Here is a 19,049-nt window from a genome sequence, read left to right as displayed (position 1 = left end):
ACCCCCCCCCCCCCAAACACCTCTAGGGCATCCCCATGTACTCTTCCGGAAGCCATACTGAATCATGCCAAAAACCCACTGAGTGCGGCACTTCCTCAAGTCAGACAGTGAGTCCTGATGCTGGCCCCCAACCAGCATGTGGTCTCTCGGTTTTGGCCTGATGTCTCCTCCTCCGTGGGTGGCTAAGCCTTCTTTTAAATCGACCTAGAGCTCTGGTTATTTCTGCACCAATAGCAGTCAACTCAATGCAGTTGTGCACATTTCCATTCTACCTGCCATTTTATGCTTAGACATTTCTTCCTGGGCCAGTCTTCTATTATCCGGATCATGATTGCAATATTTCTGCCATTTTTCCTATTCTGTAAAGGTGATGTATGCCAAGGAAACCACAGTAAGAATAAGAGAAAACAACTCCAACAGACTTAAATCTAAAGCATTATGCAGAGGGGTAAAAAAATGCCCAACACAAGAGAGTAATAATTAAGACTATAATTAGAATGAAAAAGATTTAGGACTTAGTAAGTCCTTAAGATAAACTGCAAAGACTTAGCACTAAAATGCCAACCGAGGCTATATTAAGGGGAACAATTGTATCCACGGTTAAGATTGACAGCACCGAAATCTGGTCAACAAGTGTAAGTCCTCATGGGGTAAAACAGGACAAACCCAGAGGGGAGAACGCAAAGTCTGATCTGCAGGTGAGCACGGAGCAGAGCACCAAGATGACACTTCTTCCAATCCTCAGACACCAACCTCGCCCCTGAACTTTATGTCCATTTATGACCGCTGTCCAGCTGCATAAGAACACCTGAGGTCACCCTTGTGGCCAGATGGGCATCTGCCTCTGAGGACATCCCAGCGAAAGCATCAGTCTTTGCTTTGGGGTTTTGAGACGGGGCTGCTGGCGAGCAACCAGGAAAAACAGGCACCACAGCTGGGCAGCGGGCAACCTTTTCCAAAGTGGATCCCAGCCCAACAGAAGGCAGGCAGGCAGGGCAAAAAGGTGCCGATCAGCAGCGGATCCAGACTACGCTTCCCACTCTCTGTCCCGGGACCTCCTGCCAACTAGCACGACTCCCTTCACATAGCGTCCCCCAAACGATGCTGGCGAAAGGCTGGCCCTATTCAAGCGCAGACCGCAGGGGGCAACGCAGCCTCTTGGGAGGCGGCCCCACTGCTGCCGAGTCCACTGCTTCTGAGCGGGAGGGGAGAGGCCGGACCTGGAAGCCCGTGGCTGAACAGAGAGGGGCAGGGTGGACATTGCTGACCCCAAGAGAGAGCTCTGATCAGCCAAGGTTGCTGATGGTAAAAAAACACTCAAGCTGAACCAGTAACTTAAGCTGAAATGACCTGAATTGGCCAAAGGCTCTGGTGGGTATTGGGTGGGAAAGGGGCGATTTAAGAGGAGCTGTGTGCGTGCACCCCCCTGGACACGGCAGTGTGGACGTCCATCACACTTACTTTGCAAAAGCGGTAAAGGATTTGAAACCAGAGGACTGGCGGTTTCTGCAAAAAAGAAAAGAGATGCAGACATTGAAACCAAGGTGAGCCCCTCCCATCTCCCCTGCTGCTTCCTCATTTGGGGACTGGGGCAAAATCTACAAAAGGGGACGGGGCAGCACCAGGCCTTGCAAAGGGTGTGGCTGCGAGCCTGGCCAAGGGTTAGTCACTCCAAGACTGCCACTGAGCAGCTTTTGGGAGGCTATTCTACGTGCTCTGGTCAAGCAGCAGGTGCAGCAGCCCTAATAGCCTGCCAGTCCCAAGTCACCCCATGAGTAATGCAAGCACAACACTGGGGACCTAAGAGCAATAAGGAACCCAAACCACCAAGGAACTGTGCACTTTATACGAAGTGACTGGTTTTATTTTAACAAATTTATTTGCCCCTATCTCGTGATTCAGATGACTTTAAGCAGCTTTTTTCAAAGAACTCTGCCAAGAATCTTTGACAAATGTGTAGAAAAGGCCCCAACTAGGCCACCTTGGTCTACTGGTTCCAAAGCCCTAAGCCAACGGCCACAACACACCGTTTGGGCCAGCAAATTGCACAACTGTGGCACACATTCACTGTGAAGAAACACAGCCTTCTTACCAAGCCATGCAAGCTGCTGTCTTCTGCTTAATGCTATGGACAGCATCGTTACTACTGTGGAGGGCAACAAAGCTGCTGAGACGTCTGCTCCATGCCCGAAGATCTCCCGCAGCCAAGCAAGAGACTATTATGTATTGTAAGAAGCTTCTCCTAATGCAGAGGACTACAAAACTGAACAGAGTAGAGTAGATGGATAGCGTATATCAAGTTCCACTATGTCCCCATTTGAATCTGCATTCCAGAAAGGAGTGTCTGACTGTCACCTTCCTGTCCCCCGTATCATTCGGGAAGTGTCTATTTGTCCTTCGGTAGCAACAAAGGCCCTCTGCATGCATCACAGGTGTCCTGCTAGAAAGCAGCATGCACCCATCTCAGCCTCATCTGTTGCGGCTGCTCTTTCCTGACCTTCCAAAGACGGGATGCAAAGTGGACGCTCAGGTCTCTGGGGCCAACTGAGTAATGGAAGTTGCTGCAGCAAAAGCTTCCTTCCATAAAGACACCAGCGGCACCCAGGATCTCAAGGTGACCGGGCCTCCCTGGGTCACGATAGGGAGCGTGTGTGCCGACTCTGTGCCCTTGAAGCCAAAGCACCCGGCGCAGAGAGACGGAAACTGAGCGCTGTGCTGCAGGAACTTTTGAAAACCATTGACCAAGCGGTACGAGCCAAAAAGCAATGAACGGAATGAGAAACTGTGGTGGTGATCCAGCTGAGAACTGAGGACAGGTGGGGAGCGCCCACCTGGAATGGGGCAGGGCTTCCACCAAACACAGACTTCGGAGCATTCCTGGGGACCCACCTGTGAATCACAACAATCACAATGCCTTTCCCTGTTCTTCATTTCCCTACGACCTCCCCCTCTGGGACAAAGGAGTTTTTGGCTGCCCTCTCTTCCTTCTTCCCCACGTTATAAACAGGGGTGCATCCTCAAGGGAGGCAGAGTGCCCACACCAGGCAGAGAGACCGTCCTCTGAGTCTTCCTCATCTCCACCTGCACTTTTGGGGGTCATGAGTCACTGCTCACCTACTTCATGATTTCTTGATTAAAAAAATAAGATGATCCAGATGTACAGCACCAAGAGAAAATAATACAGATGTTGCTCAGACATGTGCAATGTGCACACCAAATTTGTGTAGATTTAACAAAAAAGGGTCTGTTTAATGTATTTCACCTCTAGCTCACATTACAGCTGCTTTTGCAGAAATCACTTGAAACTCAAAAAAGATGGCCACATAAAAAGATGGTTTTTAATTTCTTAGGAAATTTAAATCTAAGGTTGCAGCATTTAGTTAACAAATCAATTTAAAAGATTTTCTTCCCTCTCACAGCCACCCAGCCGCTGTCTCCACTACTAACAGTCCATTGAGGAGAGGTTTCAGCGCAGGTGATTCCCAGAAATGCAAAAAAAATAAATAAAAAATGCAGGTGAGGCTTCACCGCTGGACAGTCCCGTCTTTCCTGCAATTCCTCCCATGATGTCCGAGTGCATCCCGCTTCTGTCAAGAGAGCTGAGCTGGAGACGCTTCTGTTTCTAAAGAGACTTTTCTCTTTGCAACGCTCATGCTTTCGACAGAACAGTTTTTTCTGAGTATATACCGTTTATAAACAAGGAAGCTATGATCTGATCCCTAGACTTTATTGAGGAGAAAATATAACTAGTTTAATTAATTAAAAATATCAGAATTCCCTTTAGTGAGATCAGATCATATGTCACTTCATTTCAAGCACCACTGCTAATGGTCTATTGCACAGTCTACTGCAAATGGATCAGAAGAGTTCGTTATGAAAGAACTGGCTTTGTTCTAATGATTTTGGGAGTCTAACGGGAATTGGACTAGATGACCTCCAAGGTCCCTTCCAACTCTGTTATTCTGTGTTATATGTTTATGGCAGGCTGCAGGGCCACCTCTTCTCTCTCCCTCACAGGGAGATGCCATTTTCTCCCCCCCCCCCCACCACCAAAAGTTTCTACCAGCCTTCTCTCCCGTTTCCTAATTGGCTTCTCCCCAATTTGCAGAACATGCACAGGTTACCATTATCAGCCAGAGGGCTCACCAGCCGACTCCACACGATAGAACATCTCCAGCCGGAGAGACTACAGTCTGATTCAGCCATAACCCAACCTGAGACAGACCCACAAAGTAGGATCTCCCCTCCCCCGCTGCAACAGACACAAAGCCTTCCACTGTGCTTTTTTCTACACACGGGCCCTCTGGAATGAGGTTGTCCCCAAGATCTGGATGACCCCCATTCTGCTGTTTTTAGAAGAGCTGTGAAGATCTGGTTCTTCACCCAGGCCTTCGGAAAGGTAATCTTAAGACCCCTCATCTAGGTTGCTGTATTTTATCTTTATTTTTTATGTTGCGTTGATTTTATCGATATCTCTTTTAATAATAGTGAGCTGCTCAGAGTCATTGAGAGTTGGCAGCATCCAAGTTTAATAAAGCCACAGAGCTGGCAGTTGGCCAGGTCAAGAAAGAGAGAAAGTCCTTCACACCCCAACTGACAGGGGCAGGAAACACCAAGGAACTAGGCATGTCCCTCCTTGACCACCTGTTGTCCTTTAAGTCCAGACCCAGATCCTCCTCTTTGCTTGTCCTGGGGGGGGGGAAAGGGGGCATTTGCAACACTGCACAACGCTGGTACTCACCACTGGAGTTCTGGGAGCTGCTGTTAGTTTCTTCAAAGTTGTTTTGCAGTTTGCTTTCCACTCTTCGACTGAAAGCGCTTTCTGCTGGGTGGGAGAATAAGGAAAGACAGAAAGGGGCTGGTGAGCATTGATCTCGAGCAGACCCGTCAGGTGGGGAGCAGGAAAAGCAGAGAAGGTTCTCTCTTGGGCTGCTAAAGACATTATGCCAAACGCAAGGACCAGCTGGAGGAACCCTACTTGGGTAGCCTGAACCCAAGCAGGGTTGGGTTCAGATGCAAATGAAATGATGGCCTATCATTTTACAACAACGTGCAATTTGTGCAATTTTACTGAAAATAAAACAATAATAGATTTTAAAAAAATTGTTTTTCATTCTCTGTTCACCGTTTTTTTACTTGAACAACCTGGTAAACACTGTGCATCACTACCCCAACCCTGCTTTACCTTCAAGGACGGCACAGCCCACATAAGCAACCCTGAACTGCTTGTGCAGTTGTGCTCTCTGGAAACACACAGCCCAAACGGTGCAGACCTGCTGGCTCTGGCCAGACACGGAGACCGTCCCATCCCAACCCGTTGCAGCCTGGGCTTCGTTGCAAATTCAACGTTGTACTCTGCTTTTGTAGTGTGTCTCGATTTGTTCAGTTGCCATAAATCCAGGTGATTCTCATTATTGAGAGGATTAAAAGTATAATAAAATTAAACAGGTAAATATTTAAATGTTCTCTCAGTCCTGAGGAAGAAACAATGGACTGCAGTTTGATGCAATTCATAACCGTGTCCTAGGCACAAAAGCAGGCAAAAGCCATCTCCCCCTTCACCCACCCCCCAAAGAAGTACGCATTTCTGGAAACATTTGGTTCACACTCAGCTGGACATAGAAAGAAATCTTTTAAATAATTTGAGTATCTCAACCAGCCCAAATCACTTGCCTGTCTACAAACACACCAAGTATTGCTGTGACATCGTCATACCAGAGTCTTCCTCACGTGGTGAATGGCCACAGATGGGGAGGGGCTGCATTGAGAGCAAAGTGTCTCCTAGCGTTTTAAGGTCCTGTGTTCAAAGGAACCAAACTAGCAATGGCTCCAGGAGGCCAAAGGAAGCGGCTCTCCTTTAAGGCAATTGTGAAACTGAGCAGGCGGAAGGAATTGCCACAGAGCTGAGTGTTCTTCAAGGCAAGTAGGCTATCGGAATGGCTAATCAGACAAATCCGGAGGCTCAAAAGTGTTTGCTCACAACCCTTCCCAAGGCAACACTCACTCCGGGTGAGGCTGCAGGGGCCCCTCAGCAGAGGCTGCCCAGGAGACTCACTCTTCTTCCAAAACAAACTTACATCCCAGTGCTCACAATGCTGTGAGGTGCACGACTACACACTGTCTCACTCCCATGCTCAGCTTGCAGCATCCGAAGGCTACAGTCACGAGGTGCGGCAGGTGACTCTCTCTTTATTGCTTCGGTCAGGAAAGAGTCTTCGCATTTAAGGCACCAGGTGCTTGGAGATATTCGGGGCTTCTCTGGTATAATTACTGTCCCTCCAGACACTCATCACCCCTTCCCCTGTACGATTGCCCACCACCCACGATGTTGCCTCCTTACCTCCCCCCCCCAAGCCTGCTCCTTCCCTAGGTTTCCCCAAGGCCACCTCCTTGGAAAGCAGCCCAGCACACTCCCTGCAGAAGGGCAGGCCGTTTCCAGAAAGCGCCCGGTTAGCCAGCTAAGAGGCCAGCCGTGATCCAGCGCAGGAGGCTCAGCAGCAGCAGCAGCGAGTAGGGGAAGAGTCCAGGGCCCAGGCAGAAACGCTGAGAGAGGCTCTCACCCGTCTCGATCTCTTACCAGCCAAGAGAGGAGAAGGCTTTGAATCCCAGGGACAGCGACCTCTCCCCGTACCACAAAGAGTTCCCTCTGTTTTGTTTTGTTCTGCTCTGCCCACCAGGGGAACCCCCCAAAGAGATCCCTCCCCCAAAGCCTGCCTGCTCCTCCTGGCCCAGTCGCTGAAGGAGCATCTTGAACAAGGGAAAAGGCCTTTCCCGGCCCTCCAGCCCCCAAATGGCAACGGCCGCCACTCTCACGTCCAGGGAGCAGAGCAGAGGACCAAGCCATCCTCACCCAGCCCCGTCCTCCCTTCCTTCTTCTGCCATTCCAAAGCTCTGAAACCTTCTGAATGCCACCAACTCAGGATGGGTCTGCGGGAAAGAGGTTTGGTGGGACACGGAGGGCCAAAAAGGCTTTTGAAACAATACTAAATACAAGCACATAGTGCCTTTCCTAAACAGGTAGACAAAAAGGCCAGTAAAAAAATATATACATATAAAAAAATCCATAATCTACAATATATGCCTTCAGTTGAACATTATAAAATGGCATTCAAGATTTATCAAATTCTTAGGTTGTTCATATTTTTAAAAAAATACAAAACACTAAACTAAAAGGAAATCCAACAGTATTTTGTTCCTTTTTTCCAATAAAAATAATACTAAGTTGGTATCAAAATAACTTCAATGTTAGATCTCTATAAACTCATGAAATATTACCACTCATCTTCCTCACTCAATTAGATCCTTTTTCTTCAGTCTGCTCCTCACCCCTTGCCTGTATTCCTAAAAGATGTTTTCAGCCAGGCTGTCTGGGGACTCGTGGGACCCTCGGGGGCTTCTTGGGGGCCCTGATCCCCTCATAAAGGGTCACACCTCCTCGGGAACCACCGGTGCCATCCCTTTGGGGCCTGGGGACACACAGGCAGTTGGGGGGGTTAGTCAATTGAGATGGTAGAAAGCACAATCGGTACCTGTGGTGGCCTTGCTTCCTGGGGATCCAGAATTTGGAGCGCGGAACGTCTGTGACTGGGATGCTGCCGGTGGGATACCGGAGGGAGTGCGGTGGAGGAGGGTGGAGCACCGGATTATGGGCGCCGTCGGTGTTTTTTTGCCCGATTGGCTCGCCTGGGTCTTCACAGCCACGAAGAGTGGAGATCGAGAGTACTCTGGATATGAACACTCAGAACTAGTGCCGGATAGACAAGTCAGTGCCCAGAACCTACCTCTGCCGGGGCACTACAAGAGGTCCATGCTCCCCCTACCCAAAGCCTTTCAGAAACTGAGCCCCAATGCAGCCCCCCCCCCGGCTATAAATTTTCAAGCATGACACAAGGGGTTTGAATTTCTGGCTTCTCCAATTTTGGTCAGCTTTAATGTCACCTGCAGAGGCCCTGCCTGATCCCCACAAGACCTTCTGGCAAAGGGGGCAGGCACCCTTTGAGGGGGGCTCTCTCACCTTCCACTGTTCAAGAAGCTCAAAACTTACCATACCAGCCTATGCGTTAATTAACTGGTAAAATAAAGAAATTAAACATGTTCTTACTATGCTAAAACAGCTGCCTAAAGGCACCGCTTTCAGTAGAAAAGTACACAACATCACACCTGACAAGAGGTCTCTCTCACAAGGGGAATGTTATCTTGAGACATGGGCTTGCTGTGATGTACAATCACAAAAAGAACTAAAGAAAGTGTTTTTGTTCGAAACCATCCAATTCAAATCTATGCACATTCATCTTCAATATACAGTTGACCACAAAGAATTAGATTTCTTTCTTCTTCTTCTTGTGCCATATCCGTTATCGGACATTGGCGATCCTGTTGGCAATCCTGTTTTTATCAGCAGCCGCACGAAAAAGTGCTGCTAAGTTTTGTCCAAACCATGGAAATCCTAAAAAATCTGGCTTCTCTCTGTCCCCATCTAGAAAACAACAACTTTCTCTGTGCCAACTCAGTCCTTTGAGGTCCCATCAATCAGACACCTGAACTGGGGAGGAGGAAGACCATTGTGGGAGAATCGCAAGGAATTCTCACGACCCAATATTATGGAAGTCAGTTTCTGTCTGTCTGTCATCCATCTACCTTTCCTACAGTTTGTCTGAACCAAATCTTTAATTCTGTTTGCCTGAAATTTAAATATATGGATGTATAATTAGGAACTTACAGGAAAAGTCTCCATTTATTGCCACATCTAAATAAGAGCTAGCATAGAAGGCAAGCACACAGGAACATTTTCATTTCATTATTCTATCTTTCATTGCTCCAATCAAGGCACGCACATATGATGAAAATAAAAAAATACAATGTGTAACATTCTACACTTCAAAACATTATTTAGTACTCTATTCAGTTGTTTATATCTTTCCTTTATGCCAGCATCTTAAGGCTACATCGATAGTGCTGTCTCATCCAATTTCCCCCCCAGAACAATCACTCTGCAATACGATCTGGATTCTAATCAGACCCTTACCCATTGCATCATAATTCCCCCTCCCAAAGAAACCATAAATAAAAGACAAGTACAAATTCACCTTGTGATGGTATTTGTTCTTTATTTTTAACAAGCTACTGGAGATGCCCTAATTCCTTCAAACCATAGACTGGGTGGAAAGTATCAGTGTAAACAACGCAACAACACTATTTTTGGACACACTGCCTAGAATGCCTGCCTTTTGCAAGGCGGAAGAGCAGGGCAAGTGAGGAGGGCGGCCAGCCCAGTCACTGCTGCCTCTCACATCCCTCCTGCTGCTGAACAAAAGGGCTCCAGCAAAGGCTTTGCACCAATCTGACATTGCAACCATTAGGAAAATTGGGGGGGGGGGGAAGACTTGCCTGCAATCCTAAAGTGCCACTGACAACACCTGGACTGTACTTTGGGGGAAAGGGACCCAATGGAGGGGGGGGCTGTTCAGGAAAAAAACAACACAGAGAACAGAGCACAAAGCTGTTCTCCCTCTACCTGCACTAGGGCAACCTGGAAAGCCTGATAGACGTCGCAGGACGAGAGGAAGAAGAGGCTTCTTCACATCATTTGCCTGTCCATGGCCGTTGGTCAAGAGAGCTAATGAGGACCTCCAGGCCAGGAGGTGGTCAACCTCCAAAAGTCCACCTGGAATGACTTAGGATGAGTAACCTATGGGCACAATAAACTCTATCAAGTGAGTCTCAATCAAGGCAAGTAACTATTTCTTTATTGCATTTATATGCCATCCATCTCCCTGATTAGATGGCTCTGGAAGGCTACAGGCGATCTTCTCCACAGTGTAAGAAGACCAAAGGAGGCATTGAATTTGACACCACCGATCCGCGTAAGAAGCCTGTGAAGGCAGCGCTTGCCTAAAAAAACCCCAGATTACAAGGCCGGGCAATTCAGGCTAGAAAAGGGGCAACGTGCTGAGGTGCAGACATGAAGGGGAAGGTGCCCTTCTCCCTCTCAAAACAGTGGCCCCAACAGTTCAGGACAGGCCAAAGAAAGTCTTCCCTAAGGAAATGAACGTCAACGTGCAGAATTTGCTTGTTGGGTGAGGTGATGGCCACCAACCTCATTAGATTGAAAAGGGGTTGGAGGTGACCAGTTGTGCCTGGGGCTACGTATTGCCTGGGGCAATGAGAGCTAGATGCTTGAGCTGAAGGATGCCTCTGGGGCTTTCGACCGGTCACATTGAAAGCAAAATTCTAGCAGGTTTTAACTGAACAAGTGTGCCAAGTCTGCAGATGGAGATCCAGAGGGCAAAGCACCCTGGGTTGCGTCCATGGGGAGGTGGTGGTGGAGGAGAGGGGGCAGTCAGCTCAGCCACTTTTCTGGGAACCCCTGCAGAGGAACCAGCCCTGCAAGGAATGCCTTGAGGGCTACCAAGTAAGCAGATGGGGTTCCCCCACTTTTGAATAGTTCAGTTTACTGAGAGAAACAGCTACAACATGTTATATAAGCCATAAGCGGTGGTGGGTCCAGCTGAAAAATCTACATTGTAAAAAATGTGTAAGCTGCAAGATACAGGTGTAATTTCATTTATAGAATAGTATTAACAATTATAGGTAATCTGGCCTGAAATAAGAACAACTCCTTTTCTCAAAATATATCCCAAAAGTATAGCTATCAGGAAGATATGCTAGTCCTGGTCTGTCTCTCATGATCACTTGGGTTGCACATCTGGCCTCTGCCTGTCCGGCCTCTGCCTTGAAAGATCCTGGATCCCAGGCTCTCCCCTGCTGCCATGTCACAGCTGGATACTCACTGATTGGTGCGTGAAGGGCCACGTGTTCCTGGTATGGTGTGTAGTACTTGTACTGCTTGCCACAGAATTCGCAGGTATAGTTGCCTGTTTCTGCAAAGCAAGAGAACAATTTTCGGAAGGAGAAAAGATTTTCCCCAAAACCCTTGACCCAAACAAACATGGATCTCAATTTAGAGCACAGTAGGGTGGACATTCCCCACGTGGCCTCGCAAGGTGAGTCCCGAGCTCTCCTGACCAAATGGGCCTCTGGGCGCGCCCCCCCCCCCTTTGTGGCAATTGCTTCCTCTCCTTCCTGGGGAGAGGCTGAAAAGACATGGCTGCTACAGAGGCAAGACCCGTAATCTCCCTTTTGCAGAAGCAGCATTTGGGAGTGGGCTGTATAAACCATGGCAGACAGGAAAGGCCGAGCCGCTCTCTCATCAGCGCTTGCAAGGGGTAGTTATCATCTTACATCAAGATGAATTTCTAGTTTTAATATTGCTCCCCACCCTCAATTTCCCCCTATTCCGGAAGAAAAGTTGGTAACATAATAAGGAATGCAGTAGCAGTCGCATTAGAACACTGCAAAAATTGTAACTGACTTTTTTTTATCCCAGAGGACAATACTTAGACAATATCTTCCCCTTTAATGAAGAGCTTTGTGAATTCTAAAATTAAGTCATGGGAAATGCAAGTGGAATGTTTTGCAAGTAATGTTTTGCATATGTCTGAATCTAATGATTAAAATAAATAACATGCACTTAATTCCTTCTCTTTGCAATAAAATATTTACATGTAAATACTTTGGGCAAATTGGATTGTTTTTAACCAGATGCTTATAAAAGTATGTAACATTAAGCAAGAATATTTTTATAATTCCCCAAATCAACGTGTTTGTTTCTTCTCTCACTCGAACGTGGAAGATTAATTTTCTGTTTACTTAGCGGCGCTATTTGCAAGCAGGTTGCTTGTCTCCTGCCGAACGGCCACAGTCCGAGTCAGAGCCGTTGCTTTGCGTGCAAAAGGTCCAGGTTCACCCCTGCATTTCCAGGGAAGGGCTTGGAAAAACCCCTCTGCCTGAACGGATGTTCAGAGCCCTGCAGCCAGTCAGTGCCGATAATTGTAGGACAGACAGACCAACGAGCAGACCTGACACCAAGTAGCTTTCAGGCACGCTGGGAGCCATTCCGCCTTGGGAAACCCAGGAGTTGCTGTTGGTGCTTCTTAAACGAACCCCAATGAAAGATACATCCAAGGAAGATTTTCCGGTCTGTCACCAGCCACGCCAAGGGAAGCGGGGGTCCCGCACAGGCAGAGGACGTGCTCTTTCTGCTGGACAAGTGAGAGCTTCCTGCCTCTGCGGGAACCGCTCCGTCCCTGGCCTGAAACCTCAGCTCCGAGACACTGAAAGCCAGAATTACTTCAGTTGCAAACTCGGTAAATCATACTTGGACCAATCTTCTGAAAGGGCTCGGGCTCCTCTTCTTTCACCTCCTCCTTGGCAATCATTGCTTGGTCGTAGGGGTCTGCAAGGGGAGAGAAGGAGGGGGGAGCTGATCGAGGCAGGGGGAGACGCCTCCCTGGCTTCAGGCCCTCGAGAGGGAGCCCTGCTCTCCTCCGCCCTCACCTTCCGCAGAATTGGCAGCAAGAGAGGAAGAAGCTTGATAAAGTCAACACAAGCAACACTTTAGCTCGCTCCTCTCTGAAGCTTTCTAAACACTTTTTAAAAACTTGGGCAGGAAAACACCGAACAGAGTATACACAAAAAGAACAATAAAAGAACCAACATGCTATTGTGGTAATGATTTGTATAGACTAATGTACATTTTACACATGTATAGTATTTTTAGTGATTATATTTTTCTTGATAATCTGCTTTTATTAAAGTGACTAATTGTAAGCTTCATGTATCCAATTCAAGATATAAAATTTGCACTATTTCTTTTTAAAGTGCAACTTAATTGCAAAGAACTGCAGTCATTCTTACAAGAGTCAGAACAGTTCCAAAAAACAACACAACTAGCCTACCTATATACCAAGATGCCCCGAGACTCTCCCTATCAACCAAACAGACATTCTAACTCCCAACTGAATAGATTAATCCCTGCACACACACACCTGCAGGGGCTCGAGACTGCCACAAGGCAGGGCTTCCGGCCTGACCGCTACAGCTCCATCCTCCACCCACTGAGCATTCGCCCAAATGCTCCTCCGTCCAAGTCTTCCTAAAGTGTTGCAATCATTTAGCCAGACGTTTCTATTGGTGGCAACTTTATTGCCAAAAGTTGTATGGTATTATGCCTCTAAACTAGCTGGGTACATATAGATAAACACACACAATAACAACAACAACAAAATTCTAATGGTCTCCCTTGGATTTTGTTCTTTTGCACCACACACTGGTGTCAACAGTCCTACACAAGAGCTCCCCTCCCCAATTTCTTTCCATAAAATGCAGGCCTGGGTTACCTACTAAAAGCTCTAAGCAATAACTAAAGGTCCTGAGAACGGGCGTGGGAGCCTGCAGGCTTGCCTGCCCCCTTGCCTCCTTTTCCTTTCCTTGGGAGCAGGTGGGAAGCTCTACTCCTTTCTTTGAGCAACTCTTACATTCAAGCCCCATTTGGCTTAAGTTAAGATTTTCTGGAAACACCAGGGTTAAATGGTAATCCTGGGTTGTTCTGATCAGCCGCTGTTTGAGCTTAGCCATTAATATTTCCCAACTCCTGCAACTTCATTTGGAGGGTGGGAGCGAAGGCTGACTGGGCTCCTGCTTAGCATTCTGTAAGAACGAAGACCCTCCTCTTCTCGGCAAGCGATCCAGACATTGACACTCACCATCCACTGCATGCAGGTCTCTGTGCTCTTGGAAGCAACTGTAGTATTTGTACTTCTTCCCACAAATGTCACACGTGTACCTAAAGTTATCTGTGGGGAGGAAAGAGCACAATGTTCGAGAAACTCCAAGGAGAACCCAGGATGGCTTCCCCATGCACAGACCCTCTACCAGCTTTTGACCAACACTCTCGCCTCCGGCCGCTCTCTGCCTTTAGCGCACCTCAATCCCAACAAAGGCCCTGAAAGCACTGATCTTGAGCAAAGGATGGAACCGTCTTGGGGACTCAAAATCTCTTGCGGATTTCAAAACTTTTGGCACCAAGGAGTTTTGGAGGAGAGAAAATCAAGTTCCAAATCAAGGAAAGCAGCATTTTTCTTGTTCTGTTTTGATACGGGGGGGGGGGGGGAAATACAGTGATAGAGACACACACACCCCCATCCTTGGGGTGATACCCATCCCTAACAGTATTCAGATGGATCAAAGGATCCAAAGTAAGGAAAGCTAGACCACCGGCTTCACGATATCCCAATTAACAAGATTGTTTCCTTCCTTTGTTAGAGTATTTTTTCCAATGCGGAAAACAATTTAGCAAAAAATAAAAAGCAAAGAGAGCAGGCATGGGGGCAAAACGAGACAAAGCTGCCAAATGATGGGGCCTCTTCTTCACCAGCACATGGTGCCACAGCACGGCCAACTGGCAGCGAGAGGGGGGTGTTCCCCACTGGCCCCTCAAGGCTTCTCCGCAGCAGAGTGGCGACAGCCGACCCCTCGGGACCCTGACTGGCAGCAGCTCTCTGGTCTCCTGGGCACACAGAGGGCTTCCCTCTCCTTTTCCAGAACCTGGAACCGGGACCTTTTGCTCGCAAAGCATCACTCCACACTACTCAAGAAGCGTGCCGATACTTACTCCCAGGGGAGGCTCCTTCGCCTGATGCTGCTTCTGTGTCTAAGCGAAGAGAAGAACCGCATTGAGAATGTATTCCCAGGAATAAGCACCCTCCCATCCTCGTCTCTGTTTACAGGCTTGAGGTCGAAAGGCCTCCTTCCCAGATCTGATGCCAAAGAAACGTGTCTGTTTGAGACAAAATAGCCTGAAGATCCTCATCTCGGGCAGAGCCCCTCACTTGTCAGTACAGTTCCAAGGGCGCACCGGTTGCCATCCAAATCCCCCCCCCTTCACGACAGGCAAACCCAGAAGAAAAGGTAGAATTACGCAAAATAGGCCAGGTAAATCTGTGTCATTGATTTGAAATTTGGCGCATGAAGGTGGCAGAGCCTCATGTCTCATTGCAACATGTTGACTTTTAGGATGTACAGTTTGGGGGTGGGGGGAGATGGGGGTCTTTCTGTCCCCGGTGGCATTTAACCTTCTGCAGTGAAGCAGACAGCCAAGAGAAGTGAAGCTGTGCATTATGAGAGGCCTGAAGCATGAAGGCCTCACCCATTGAAGGGGTTACAGGCATCCCCTTAAGGGCTGGAGGCCCATCCAAGTCACTGCTGGCTTTATGCTGGCAGAGGAGGGGGAGCAACAGCCGTTCTTGCAGCACTCAGAGGTGCAACGTAAACCCCTCCGTGAACATACAATGTGTGACTGATTCAATTAAAGCTGCCTCGTGTCTTCTGCCTCCCCTCCCCATACACACACACGGTTATTTTGTTGAGTATTCTGAATGGATACTAAATTCAATAATCTGTAGCACATTTCTCTGATTTGCCTAAAGATATCAATCTGACTGTGACATTCAAGCACGGCTGTGACTGGACAAAATCCTGGAAACCCCAATTTGTGAATGCAAACAGTATCTCAGGAACAATTCTTCCCTCCCACAGTTCTTAACTACTCCCAGAATCCCTCAGTAGTGCACAACAGATCAATACCTCTGTGCGCTCGAACGTGGGTCTGGAAACAATTGTAGTACTTATATTTCTTTCCGCATATTCCGCACTCATAGGACCCTGAAAGAAAAAAGATCACACAGAAACATTGGAGCCGCTGTAAACAGAGACAGACAGTAATTTGTAATATCAAGTACCATCTCCTTCCTCCTCGGCCAGGTTCAATTGCTGACATGCCCTAAGAGCCCAAACTGGGGTCTGCCCTCTTCAAAAGCCCCTGGGTGGCCATAACGGCCTCCTCTGGAATAAACCACAGAGTAGCAAACTTTGGAAAATACAGGGGGGGGAGCTCTATTCGCCACCCTGTTTGCAAAACTTTAAATCACCCAACCACGGGTCCACACCTCCACCACTGCAGCAGGAGGGGGCGCTCATGTGCAGCGCTCAAGCAAGCAGCAAAAAGAACCTTCCTCCATACCAACACACAGACACAGACACACACAGACACACACCCCTGCTCCTTCCTCTCCAAGCTATCAAAAGGAAAATCTAGGATGGCAACCATGGATGAAAGCAATGCAGCCTAAGCAAGGCCTCATGTTTAGCCAGCCCACCCAACAAAGGCAGAGTCAGAAAGTCCCAGGGCAGGTTAAACTAAAAGAAAGCCTGGCTCAGCTGGGGACCCCTGACCCCTGCCATCTGCCCCCCTCCCCCTCCCCCAGAGGAACCCAAAGGCTTTCTGGCTACCAGGAGAATGCCAGTGAGAAAGGCTTTTTGTGCAGGACAAAAGATACAGAAATCTCCCTTCCAGTTGTGGCAGCCAAAATAAATTACTGCCTTAAAAATTCAGCATCTGTTTCCTTTAAGAAGACAGGGAGCAATTCTACAAAGCAACCGTTTGCCCTCATCTCCAAATGTTGTGTGTGAGTGGGACCCCCTTCCCTCTTGTTCCACTTTTTCTGCTGTTATTTTTCTTTCAAGAAAAAATAAAAGACATGAATATATCTTTTAATTAGGTGCACCCAGAATCATCTAAGATGCTAGAGAAGGAAACTCTCCTGGACTAGAGTTACCCAATTCCCAAGAGTATTAATTTTAAATGCCAAAACGTGTATGTCTCCTGGACACATCTCAACTCTAGTGTTATATTGTCCACACAAACCCACCAGGAATCTGTACAGAGACTGGATCCAAGGTGAACCACTTTTAAACATGAAGCTGCTACTCTTATTCTGCCTGCAACTGTCCTGTTGCTGAAGGACATTAAGAGATATTCAGACCCAAGTCCTGGCTGCAGGCACCCAGAAAAAAAGAAGCATGTTTTGTTTTCCAGAGCAGCTGATTAATACCTCTGGAGGGTCATGTCACGTGTATCTTGTAACAATGAAATCTATACGTTAATTGTGTAAAAGAATATTTCTTTTTGTCCTTTGGGCAGTGCCAACTGTCCTCTATTTGGAGGCAGCTCACGGGAGACCCAGCAGCTCCTCTCGTTTGCCGGTGTGGCGGGATCTTTTGCAAATCCCTCCCACTTGTGCAGCGCCAAGGGAAAGCACACCCTCCTCAGCGGCCTCTCCGCCTCGCCCTGGCTTTAGGAAAGAGGAGCCGCTCAATTCTTTGCTCCAGGACACGGGCCTATCCAAATTCTTTCATGCACGCCCCCACCGCCTTGCGTTTGTCTATTTTTTCCTCATCCAGAAAGGAACTGGAGTGACTTTCAAGGGACTCGTGGGGGAAAGGGCTCCTCTGGAACAACCCAGCTCTCGGTTCCTATGAGGTGGCTTAGGGCCATTAAGACCAGGCTGCTATCAAGCCCCCACCCCCACACCTGCTCTCTGTTTATTTAGTTTCTTCTTCTTAAAAGTGTCCAGATTAGTTGCTAGTCAGCATAGCCGTGGCCAATGCATTCCCATTAGATACAAGAGTCATCTCCTTTGTTGCTCCTGAATTGCCTAGTGTTTAATAGATGACCTTGATTCTTAATGTGGTCAAAAAGGGAAGATGAACTGTATTTTCTACATCATGTAAGGTTTTATGTGCCTCTAATATATTCCCATTGCCTCAAAACTCTTCTCTTCCTCTCATATAGCAAGGAATGCCTCTTTTGGGATGAGGTCTGCTGTGATTTTCACAGAAAGGAAATGTGTTTTCTCCCCACTTACCGTTTTAAGGCAAACACAGTTAATGCAATTTAACTGATTAATAGACTAGATCTCGATTGACTGATTATTTTCTCAACCTGGAAACAGCAGTTAGCCAGCATGCAGGGCCTGCCCTGTTCTTTCCAAAGGGTTTCTCTACATGCTTATTGCTTGAATTACACTCAATCAAGAGCCCTCCTTAGTCCTCAACCTCCCGCCGGCACAGCTAGTAAACTCAAATCCCCTCCCCCTCCACAACCACGACCCGTCCCTGGCAAGAAAAGGTTAAGCCAATGGACCACCGACCTAGCTTACCGAGAGTCTGCTGGTTGCGGACCCCACCAATCACCACACAAATTTCTGCAGGCACCTCGGCTACCCCACCACCTTTCTTCTTCGGTTCTTTTGGGTCATCCTGCCAGACCACCTCCTGAATATAGTCATCTGGGACTTCCGTCTTCACCTTCACTTCAGTCATTGCTGCGGCATCCTCGCTAGGAGATGCTTGGGGCATGGATGAATCGCAACCTTCTGCTTTCATAATTTTCTGGGTCCTCTTCAAGCGCTCTCTTGGGTGGGGAGAAAAACAGAACTCTAAGCCTCAAAGAGCTACTGAAGGCACCCAGGAAAAACATTGTCTATTCAGCTTAGGGCTTTGTGACTCTACATGCCCTGAATTTATGTATAAGGGAAATACTTCTACAGATGTGGGGGGGGGGTTATTTTAAAACAAATAGCCTTGTAGGCTAAACAATTGACTTGTCACTGTATTTGGTTAACTAAAAACTTTTGAATGCTCTTCAGATGGACTCACTTGGGAATGTCCACACCTTCCATGATTCACAGCCATAGGCCAACAGAAAAGGAAGGTTGCCTCTTCTGCAAAGTGTAAGGAGTGTTTAATTAATTTAATAACACGTGCTACTCCCCTCTTAAGCAGCTCACAATATTGTTGAATGCCCAACAACCTAATTCTAAAGAATTACCAAACATTTTGAAAAACATCAAGCTGGGCAGAGAATAGCAACAAATATTATTTGGATCCCTAAAAGTAAACTACTGACAAACTCTCCCCACCACCACAACCACCACATTAATTTCAGATGCTGAGAGAGACAGAAGATACAGTAAAGTAGGAAACAAGTAGCAAAATAGAGAGAAGCACCAGGGAGACAGAAATAACCTCTTAAGTCTTTCAGTCAACTTTTAAGGTTCATTTTCTCTTGAATGGGAAACCCCTATTTTTTCAGTCATGTTTGGGACAGGATAAGGTCCCATGATTTGGAGTGGATTTCCACCCCATGGAGAGATGGGGGGGGGGGCGAGTTCCCACCAGAGAAGCTGACGGGCCTTGCGCAGGTCACAAGCTCCATCCAGAGCAGATCAGCCAGACCAAAGCACAGCAAACGGTGGAGGGCAACTCCAGCTTCTCCAAGGGCAGCCGAGGCCTGGTCCAGAGCACTGAAG

At 47.7% G+C, this 19,049-nt stretch overlaps 1 protein-coding gene across 1 annotated transcript in view; it reads right to left on the bottom strand.

The window, feature by feature from the left end:
* Positions 1–18,123, bottom strand: part of ZNF618 (zinc finger protein 618) — a 22,294-nt gene extending 4,171 nt beyond the window's left edge. Inside the window, 9 exon segments of the mRNA XM_029287241.1 lie at positions 1,462–1,506; positions 4,742–4,822; positions 7,530–7,724; positions 10,791–10,880; positions 12,191–12,295; positions 13,605–13,694; positions 14,513–14,551; positions 15,484–15,561; positions 17,898–18,123. Of these exon segments, the coding sequence (XP_029143074.1) occupies positions 1,462–1,506; positions 4,742–4,822; positions 7,530–7,724; positions 10,791–10,880; positions 12,191–12,295; positions 13,605–13,694; positions 14,513–14,551; positions 15,484–15,561; positions 17,898–18,123 (949 nt within the window).
* Positions 18,124–19,049: the final 926 nt, after the last annotated feature.

The sequence above is a fragment of the Protobothrops mucrosquamatus genome, unplaced genomic scaffold (assembly GCF_001527695.2).
Source record: "Protobothrops mucrosquamatus isolate PMUCROS unplaced genomic scaffold, P.Mucros_1.0 scaffold_270, whole genome shotgun sequence".
In the NCBI taxonomy this organism is placed as follows: Eukaryota; Metazoa; Chordata; class Lepidosauria; order Squamata; family Viperidae; genus Protobothrops; species Protobothrops mucrosquamatus.
Note: the sequence above shows the minus strand (reverse complement) of the source record. Positions and strands in the feature narration are given on the sequence as shown.